The 11,012-nt window shown below is 43.3% G+C and overlaps 1 protein-coding gene across 1 annotated transcript in view; it reads left to right on the forward strand.

Moving 5' to 3' along the window:
* The window catches only part of ccdc141 (coiled-coil domain containing 141), a 41,132-nt gene extending 31,780 nt beyond the window's left edge, over positions 1-9,352 (forward strand). The window contains exons 17-18 of the mRNA XM_036004451.1: positions 1,211-1,524; positions 6,943-9,352. Of these exons, the coding sequence (XP_035860344.1) occupies positions 1,211-1,524; positions 6,943-9,049 (2,421 nt within the window). The 3' untranslated portion in view covers positions 9,050-9,352. The remainder of the gene's footprint in view (positions 1-1,210; positions 1,525-6,942) is intronic.
* Positions 9,353-11,012: the final 1,660 nt, after the last annotated feature.

Raw genomic sequence — 11,012 nt, forward strand, 5'->3', positions numbered from 1 at the left:
CAATTTTAGATCCTCTTCTATTCTCCATTTACATGCTGCTTCCAGGCCACATATTAACCCTTGTGTTAGCCTCCCGTCGTCCTGCAACTTTGGGTTTTTCTGGGTCAAAATTTCAACATTTTCGACATTGAAATTTCGAAATTTCATTTTGTTGTTCTTTTTCTACACTTTTCTCAACGTTTTTGTGGATTTTATTCAATTTTTCTGTCACTTTTTAAAAAAAAAATTGTCACTTTTAAAAAAAACAATTTCAATAAATTTTTCCTATTTTTTATTTCAGTTTTTTCAATTTTTTTTGTCACTTTTTTTAAACAAGTTTTTGTCACCGTTGGCGATGTTTTTTTTGGTCATTTTTTGGTGTTTTTTTTAATTATGTTTTTGTAAATTTTTGACATGTTATTTGTCGCTTTTTGGCCACTGGAATAAAACAGCACATTGTCAGGTCTGTTCAGAGTCGGTTCCCTGGGGGGAAACAGACTAATTAATCTGCACACATTTTAAAAAATGTAGTTCTTAAATTACCTTTTTTTGTCACTTTTTTGGCGTTTTTTTAATGATGTTTTTGTAAATTTTTTAACACTTTTTTTGTCGCTTTTTCCGATGTATTTGTTTTCATATTTTTCAAATTTTTTGTCACTTTTTTTAAACAAGTTTTTGTCACCTTTGGCGATGTTTTTTTTGTCACTTTTTCCGATTTTTTTGGTAACTTTTTTGGCGTTTTTTTTAACAGTTTTTTTGGCGGTTTTTCCGATGTATTTTTTTGTCCATTTTTTTACATGTTATTTTAAAAAAGTTTTTGTCACCTTTGGCGATGCTTTTTTGGTCAATTTTTCCAGTGTTTTTAAAAAAGTGTTTTTGTAGCTTTTTCCAACATTGGTCACTTTTTTCAGCGTTCTTTTGTCGTAGTTCTGACATAGAGAAAGTTTTTCTAAGCGGCTCAAATGTGACCCGAGGACAACAGGAGGGTTAAAAAATTGCTTTAAGTTTCATAAAAGTTTCACAAAAATGAATTCAAAGATGTACGTACGTAAGTTAAGTTACGTAACATACTTATTTGAACCCAAACCATGATCTTCTATTAAACCTAACCAAGTACTTCTGTTGCCTAAACTAAATTGTTTCCGTGGTGCCTGCGCGTTCAGAGGGTCGTGGTCATTTCATGTATTTCATGTGACATCTACCACTCCAAAGTTTGATCCTTTTTACCCAGGATGCATCAGCAGGAGGCCTGTTGGAGGCAGAGCTTCAGCAGCATGAAGTGATGACAGAGGATTCTCTCTCCAATGACGAATACGATTGTGCGTCACCTGACGACATTTCCCTTCCGCCGCTGGCCGAGACACCGGAGTCCTACTTGGTCCAATCAGATGTTGAGGAGGGCTTCTGTTTCAGTTCCCACGGCATCCACGTCAACCAGTACAGCCAACAGTCCGAGCGTAGTGGTTCTGGTGCAGCCCGTCAACACAGAGAGTCCAGTCTGACCGAAAGTTGTCCAACTCCTCCAACCAATTACAGCAGCACCAGGTGTGTATTAGGACCAGAGATGGCAAAAGTACTCACTTCCCGTACTCAATAGAAGTACAGATACTTGTGTTAAAAAATACTCTGGTAAAAGTAGAAGTAGTGATTTAACTTCTTTACTCAAGTAAAAGTAACAAAGTACAGGCTTGGAAATTTACTTAAAGTATAAAAGTAAAAGTAGCCTGACAATGACAAATGACAACCATTTTTTATGCAAAGCTACCTGGACCACACAAATGTCAGATAAGGCCAAGGATGATTGGGAATGCCTTGCTGCTTGTCTGCCAAATCTCTGGGATCTCCGTTTTCTTCATTTTCAATCATGTCGCCGTCCATACTATTATGTCCTAACGTTACCGCCATCAAGCCGCAATGATTTGCCGCGAATGAATGCCGCCGAATCTGTCGAGTCGTCTTGTAGTGGTGCGTCAAGTGCAACGTATATTCCCATCCAATTAGATTGAATTCGGTATTGATGATGCGAAAACTAATAACGGTAATTCCACTGAAATTATTTGAAACTAAAGCAACGAGCCAATTTTGTAAAAGGTAAGGAGTAGAAAGTACCGATATTCATGTTAAAAATGTAAGTCGTAAAAGTAAAAAGTCGGCACAAAAATAAATAGTAAAGTAAAAATATCTGAAAAATCTACTTGAGTACAGTAACGAAGTATTTGTACTTTGTTACTTCCCATCTCTGATTAGGACACATCTAAAAAAAAACAAGATTAATTTCTATGATTCTGGGCACATTTCAGTCAGTACTCAAGTATTAAGGTTCAATACCCGGCCGTACTAAAGGATAATCTAATCAAGATTAAGTTTATTTATTTGTCATACACTTACAACAAGCAGTGAAATGAATTCCTGACTCCACTCCAACTGTGCTATCACAGAACTAATAGCATCATAAGTTAAGTTATAAAATAAAAGTTAAAGCCCATGTTGCAGGTTAACCACCACAGTTGATTAATGGGTACATAAAGCACTCAACATATGTATATCATTGTTAAAGATGTCTCCAAATAGTGTTAAAGGCCAGTTTTTACCGTTTTTGGTATTAGTGGGTTTTTTAACGCAAGAACGCAGAACTATAGTGACTGTGTATCAGCCTAGTACTAGAACTATGGTGACTGTGTATCAGCCTAGTACTAGAACTATGGTGACTGTGTATCAGCCTAGTACTAGAACTATGGTGACTGTGCCTCAGCCTAGTACTAGAACTATGGTGACTGTGTATCAGCCTAGTACTAGAACTATGGTGACTGTGTATCAGCCTAATACTAGAACTATGGTGACCGTGCCTCAGCCTAGTACTAGAACTATGGTGACCATGTACCAGCCTAGTACTAGAACTATGGTGACCGTGTACCAGCCTAGTACTAGAACTATGGTGACCGTGTATCAGCCTAGTACTAGAACTATGGTGACCGTGTACCAGCCTAGTACTAGAACTATGGTGACCATGTATCAGCCTAGTACTAGAACTATGGTGACCATGCGTCAGCCTAGTACTAGAACTATGGTGACCGTGTACCAGCCTAGTACTAAAACTTTGGTGACCGTGTATCAGCCTAGTACTAGAACTATGGTGACCGTGCCTCAGCCTAGTACTAGAACTATGGTGACTGTGCATCAGCCTAGTACTAGAACTATGGTGACCGTGTATCAGCCTAGTACTAGAACTATGGTGACCGTGCATCAGCCTAGTACTAGAACTATGGTGACCGTGCATCAGCCTAGTACTAGAACTATGGTGACTGTGCATCAGCCTAGTACTAGAACTATGGTGACTGTGCATCAGCCTAGTACTAGAACTATGGTGACTGTGCATCAGCCTAGTACTAGAACTATGGTGACTGTGCATCAGCCTAGTACTAGAACTATGGTGACCGTGTATCAGCCTAGTACTAGAACTATGGTGACCGTGCATCAGCCTAGTACTAGAACTATGGTGACCGTGCATCAGCCTAGTACTAGAACTATGGTGACTGTGCATCAGCCTAGTACTAGAACTATGGTGACTGTGCATCAGCCTAGTACTAGAACTATGGTGACTGTGCATCAGCCTAGTACTAGAACTATGGTGACTGTGTACCAGCCTAGTACTAGAACTATGGTGACCGTGTATCAGCCTAGTACTAGAACTATGGTGACCGTGCCTCAGCCTAGTACTAGAACTATGGTGACTGTGCATCAGCCTAGTACTAGAACTATGAATAAATAAAAGCTAGAGGTAAAAGATATACCACCCAGACTACCCCTACTCATAAATATAATAAATTCTGTGCTACTAAGGTGCTCACTGAAGTAGATGCAGGGCTTAAAGTGCATTGTGCAGTTCATGAGGGAGGAGCATGTCATGCTTTGATTCAGGGGCCTGACAACTTGTGGATAAAAACTCCTCTCGAGTCTTTCTGTATTAGCCATGATGCTCCTGATGCTTAATGCAGGGCTGCAACTAATGATTATTTTAATCATAGGGGGGATTTACAGGAGGGATGGGGGGGTAACAACCCCACCCAATAATCAAAACTGGCCAGGGCAACCTCCCCCAACCCAACATTTTTTTAATTATATTCTATTATAATATCCTTTACTTAAATAAAGACATTTGCACCATAACTTGATGCAGAAAAGGTGCAAATTGTTGCAGAAAAATTCACCTGAATGCAGAAAATGAAGTGTTTGACGCTCAAAATTTCTATTTTGTTCAAAACTGGAGATCTCAACCCCACCAATGTTCAGTGTTGCCACAGTTACTTTGAAAACGTAACTTAGTTACTTTACAGATTACTTGATTTTAAAAGTAACAAAGATTAGAGATTAGATTACAAGTTACTTTATTAGTTACATTCAACAACTGCCGACAACACCCCCACAGCCTCAACATAAAAATGACAACCGGTTTACTGTGAGGCATCGCCAGTAGTAGGGATCTAGTTTATTATGGCATGAAAAAGAGCGAGTCAACCGTGTTTAAGGGCAGCATTTCCTCTACAACATACTGCCCGACCAACTTCTTCAACTCTCCCCCACTTACTGGTTTTGCACCGAAGTCCAGCTTTTGTTGTTTGGGTGGTGGGGGACCTCCTGCTCTCTGCTTCGCACCACCTGCTGGGTCTTGCTCTGTAAGTTTGACTGCAGTGCTGCGACTCCAAATGTTTCTTCAAATTTGACGTAGTGTTTTTGTAGCTAGAGTGTACACCAGCAGAGTGTACAACGAACCTTAATATTGCCGTCGTTAGCTGACACAAACTCAAAATAGTGACTGTATTTCCAGCTAGAAAACGCGCATCTCTCTCCTCCCTCCACTGTTGTTTACGTTTGTGTCGCTGCGTGGTACACGTGACCTGTCCTCATGCTGTAAACGTGACCTGTCCTCATGCTGAAAACGTGACCTGTCCTCATGATGAAAACGTGACCTGTCCTCATGCTGAAAACGTGACCTGTCCTCATGCTGTAAACGTGACCTGTCCTCATGCTGAAAACGTGACCTGTCCTCATGATGAAAACGTGACCTGTCCTCATGCTGAAAACGTGACCTGTCCTCATGATGAAAACGTGACCTGTCCTCATGCTGTAAACGTGACCTGTCCTCATGCTGAAAACGTGACCTGTCCTCATGATGAAAACGTGACCTGTCCTCATGCTGAAAACGTGACCTGTCCTCATGATGACCTGTCCTCATGCTGAAAACGTGACCTGTCCTCATGATGAAAACGTGACCTGTCCTCATGCTGAAAACGTGACCTGTCCTCATGTTGAAAACATGACCTGTCCTCATGCTGAAAACGTGACCTGTCCTCATGCTGAAAACGTGACCTGTCCTCATGATGAAAACGTGACCTGTCCTCATGCTGAAAACGTGACCTGTCCTCATGATGAAAACGTGACCTGTCCTCATGATGAAAACGTGACCTGTCCTCATGATGAAAACGTGACCTGTCCTCATGACGTGACCTGTCCTCATGATGTGACCTGTCCTCATGATGAAAACGTGACCTGTCCTCATGCTGAAAACGTGACCTGTCCTCATGCTGAAAACGTGACCTGTCCTCATGATGAAAACGTGACCTGTCCTCATGATGAAAACGTGACCTGTCCTCATGCTGACCTGTCCTCATGATGAAAACGTGACCTGTCCTCATGATGAAAACGTGACCTGTCCTCATGATGAAAACGTGACCTGTCCTCATGACGTGACCTGTCCTCATGCTGAAAACGTGACCTGTCCTCATGACGTGACCTGTCCTCATGATGAAAACGTGACCTGTCCTCATGATGAAAACGTGACCTGTCCTCATGATGAAAACGTGACCTGTCCTCATGCTGAAAACGTGACCTGTCCTCATGCTGAAAACGTGACCTGTCCTCTCGCTGAAAACGTGACTTGTTGCATACGTGACTTCACTCCCCGAGACGCAAGAAGAAAGCAAAAATATATATTTTTACTAAGGCAAATGACAAAAATAGTAACGCACAGTGACTTGGATAAGTAACTTTAATCTGATTACCGGTTTGGAAATAGTAACGCGTTAGATTACTCGTTACTGAAAAAAGTGGTCAGATTAGAGTAACGCCTTACTGGCATCACTGCCAATGTTGAACCCAAAGTACGGCCCCCTTGATTTTTTATTGTCGATTAATCTGGGGATTATTTTCTGGATGAATGGATGAGTTGTTTGGTCTACAAAATGTCATAAAATGGTAAAAAATGTGCATTACTGTTTCCCAAAACCCAATATGACATCCACAAATGTCTTGTTTTGTCCACAACTTAAAGATATTCAGCTTCCTGTCACAGAGGAGAGAAGAAACTACAAAATATTCACATTTATCCCTCGTGTTGTCTTCCCGTCGACCTGCAACTTTGTGTTTTTCTTGGTCGAAATTTCAACATTTTGTTGTTCTTTTTCTACACTATTCTCGACATTTTGTCAATTTTTTTCCATTATTTTTGGTCACTTTTTTGGCGTTTTTTTAATGATGTTTTTGTCAATTTTATAACAACTTTTTGTCACCTTTGGTGATGTTTTTGATGGTTTTTTGGTCACTTTTTTCAGCGTTTAAAAAAAAAAATGTTTTGTCGATTTTTTTCATGCATTTTTGTAGCTTTTTCAAACATGTTTTCGATGTTCTTTTGGGTGTTTGGTGTTTTAAGCCCCCAATGTTGCCTTCCAGGCAGCGCGGCAATGGTTATCTTTACGGTTAAGGTTAGGGTTAGTTGCCTGGAAGGCGACGTTGGGGGCTTAAAACACCATCAAGCGTTCTTTTGTCGTAGTTCTGATATAGAAAGTTTTTGTAAATGGGTCAAATTTGACCCGAGGACAACATGAGGGAGAAGAAGCCAGAATCATAGATTATTTTCATAAAAGTGGCAGTTTCTTGGTTTGAGTTTGTTCCTGTTGTGTCTTACAGGTTCCGATCAGAGTCCAGTTCATTTGTCCAGAGTCCGCTGACAGTTCCTCCTCCGGTCCTGCTCACCAGCACTCTGTCCAGCATCCTGATAATCGGAAAGACCAGCACAGCCAACATCTCCCAAAGAGCTGACCTCTCCCGGGGCGGCACTGAACCAAACGTCCCATCTGAATCCAACCAAGTCCACAAAAGGAATACTCCAGACAATTGTGTCCCTGATAAGAGGAGCCTTTCACCGACTGATCCCTTATTAAAGGAACACAAAAGTCAAAACAACCATCATCAGAGGAGTACCATGGGTAAGATCACCAAAAATGTTGCATCCAAAGGTGACACCATGCCACAGACTGATCCCATTCCCATGGTTGCAGAGCTCAATCCCAGAACCACCTCCCAACTCTCCCAGTCCAATGGCTCAGACCATGATCTCCACAATGACAAGACCCCTCCACAAGACCCTAGATTCCTCAAATGCAGCAATGCTTCCATTTGTCAAAACATCAGTTTTCAACAGTCCTCTGGCTCTGAGAGAGACCTCCATTGGGACACAAACTCCTCCCAAACTAAGAAGGAAACATCCCTAGTCTCCAAACCTCAGAGGGGCGGTCTCACCAACACCAGCACCAGCACAACTACCCAGCACATAATTGACTTCCAATCCTGCCCTTCAGACATTCGTCACACCTTGACACAGGCAAGCAGCAGCCTCAGTTCACCCCAGAGTGAGACCTTGCCAAAGATCGATCCGGTCCAACAGGCTGGAGGCTTAGCTCAGAGCCCCAGCCTCAAAGACAGGATCCAAGACACTGGGCTCCTCAAATCTTGTGCAACTTGCCTCCAAACTACCACAGCCCTCCCTCAAGTAGTCAATCTTTCCCAGCCCTATCCAGCTTCTAGGAGAGGTCTTAATCAGGATGTACCTTTCTCTCAAACCAGCACAGAAACATCCTCAGTCTCCATCAACCAAAGCAGCAACCTGACCACTACTGTCAAACAAACTTTGACACAGGCAAGCAGCAGCCTCAGTTCGCCCCAAGAAAGTCTGTTATCCCAGAGTGAGACCTTGTCACAGATCAATCCGTTCGCACAGGCCAAAGGGTGTGCTCAGAGCCCCGGCCTCAAAAACAAGACCAGTGGCACTGGGGACCTCAAATCCTGTTCAACTTGCCTCCAAACAGCCACAACCCTCCCTCAAGATGGACATCTTTCACAGTCTAACCAAGGTTCCAGGAGAGGCCTTGATCAGGATGTACCTTCTTTTCAAACCAGCAAAGTTACATCCTCGTTCTCCATCCCCCAAAGCTGCAGCCCAACCACAGCCGCTACTGTCAAACAAACCGAGTACTGCCAGTCCTCCCCTCCAGATTCTCATCACACCTTGGCACAGGCGAGAAATTCACCCCAAGAAAGTTGGTTATCCCAGAGCGAGTCCTTGCCAAAGATCAATCTTGTCACCCAGGACAGAGGGTTTGCTCAGAGCCCCGGCCTCAAAGACAGTATCAGAGACACTTGGCCTCTTCCTCCAGAGCCAAACAACATCAGCAACATCAGTACATCTAGCAGTACCATTACCAGCAGTAATAGAGTCAGCAGCAAGCAGAACCACCAGACAGTCTACTCCCTCCACGAGTCCTTGATCTCCACCTGTACCCAGCAGTGTGTGCATGACCCTGGCATGACCCCCGGTAGTCCTGCCAAGCCCAATCCTCCTCCTCATCCCAAACCACAGACCCAAGCTTTGGCTCAGCAGGCTAATCCGCATGTCACCCCCTTTTCCTCTCCATACCATCTACTAACTCCAGACCAAGACCCAAACATTTGTCAGCCCATGGCCATCCGTGAGGAGATCAGGCTTACTCCTCAGATCCAAGGGCCTCCCCTTCCTGCTCCTCCTCCTGCTCCTCTTCCCCAGGCCCAGGCAGAGTCTATTCCCCAGGGAAAAGCCTCTAAACCTGGCCCTCCCTGCTTCACCAGGCCCCTGTCTAGAGCTACCGTCATGGAGGGCTCTCCAGTGACGCTAGAGGTGGAGGTGACGGGACACCCAGAGCCCACGCTCACCTGGTGGGTAGCATATAACCAGCTACACAATAACACACAAGCTTTGTGAGATTATTAACTACACAGCTCAGCTTAAGGCTCCCTTCACACCTGCTTTAACATGTGCTTGATGTTGGGTTCTTACACATCTTTTTTTTGCCTTAAACAGTCTTTGTAACCAGTTCTTCAAACAAAATTAGCTAGCAGGTACTAACTAATAGCTTACTTGCCAAGGGCAATTAGTATTCCAGTACCAAGTTGTTTTACTTAATTGTTTTCAGCTCCAAATCTCTCGCTGTGTGTCAAACTAACTAATTAAAAATGTTAAAAATACCCCAAATTCATCAGTCTCTTAACAACCCGTTCTCACTCCGAACTCGTAAAATACGGACGTTTGGGCAGCGTCAGCATAGGACGAAAAAAGCGCCCTTCAGCGTGTGTGTAGAACGAACTGGGGAGCGACCACGGCAGCGATTAGTATGAAAGGCCGAAAATCCACGTAGGGAGGTTGGTTGGGGGGGTGGATGGGTCAAACTCAGGACTTTCACCCAGGAGACCGGGGATCTCTGTCCCACGTGTCACGTTTCCTAAACCCAACCGTACCATTGTTATTTTCCTAAACCCAACCGTCGCCTGTCCCGTTCTCGTCCCATGGAAACGTAAGCCCACCCACGACCCTTTCCTTAAAGTGCCCATATTATGAAAAAAATCAGTTTTTCTGGGATTTGGGGTGTTATTTTGTGTCTCTGGTGCTTCCACACACATACAAACTTTGATAAAAAACCATCCATGGTGTTTAGAGTGAGATACGGTTTCTGAATGTGTCCTGCCTTCAGTCTCTGGGTGAGCTGGTCACAATCTGCACGGCTTTCTACGTCACTAGCTGAGACGAGGGGGCTAGGGGGCTAACCGTTAGCATGCTAGCTTGTTCTCAATGGCAAAACACTGCTACAACACACACTAGTTCACCCTAATCTACAAAATAACTACTTCCATGTTCCTGTTCTGCAGGTATTCTACACAAAGTAGGAAGTGTGCCCTCGTTTAGAAGAAGTCTCCCGGCTAATCCTGCCTTGTACTACTGAAGTTGGAGAAACAGCTAGCTAGCTCATGTAGTCCTTACCTAGCTACTGAGCATGTGATCTTACCTAGCTACTGAACATGTGATCTTACCTAGCTACTGAGCATGTGCAACTGCCAACAAAGATGTTACAGCAGTGAGAGGTCTCACTCTGTAGCTAAAACAGAGACCTGAACACAGGGTGAAAAGAGGAGCTGCAGCAATGGGCAGTACAACAAAAATATGGTGTTTTACCATGTAAACCTATTCTGGTACAACCTCAAAATCAATTATGAACCTGAAAATGAGAATAATATGGCCACTTTAACCTAACTGCGTCAAAAGTTACGCCAAAAGTCCCGACCAAGCGCGTTTAGATCTGGCTCTAAAGGAGACTTTTATTGTCAGTGACAACGCCAAAGGCACCTGATCAAGCGTCTGTATTTTACGCGATGGGAGTGAGAATCCCGTGCAAAAGATCACTTATGTCAAGACATCACCATTACTTATGAATTTAAACGTGGTTTGGAGATGAAGTGACATTTTAATGTGCAGCTCTGTCCCCCATAAAATTACATTCCTATACTGTGAAACTGCATTCTTAATTACGGAAATTAATTGTTCAGCAACCGCTGCACGTTGGGAAACGGTCGTTGTTTTAAACGTGTTCAACGCTGTGAATTGAAACAAAACTACTTGGTAAGGTTTGGGTTAAAATAAGTATTTTTGTTACGTAACTTAAGTTTTGTACATAAGTTGAGTTAAGGAAGTTCCGTTCATGACGTAGGTTAAAGGTGCTGTAGGTAGGATTGTGAAGATCCAGGACTTAGCCAAAAAATTTGAACATCAACAACTTCTCAGTCCCTCCCCTCTTTCTGCTAAAGCCCAAAACGGTCTCCTAAGCCCCTCCCCCCACAAGAGAGAATGAATGCATGAGCAGTGATTGACACGCAGTTAGACACGCCCCCTGGCC

This window comes from Sander lucioperca, chromosome 8 (genome assembly GCF_008315115.2).
Source record: "Sander lucioperca isolate FBNREF2018 chromosome 8, SLUC_FBN_1.2, whole genome shotgun sequence".
In the NCBI taxonomy this organism is placed as follows: domain Eukaryota; kingdom Metazoa; phylum Chordata; class Actinopteri; order Perciformes; family Percidae; genus Sander; species Sander lucioperca.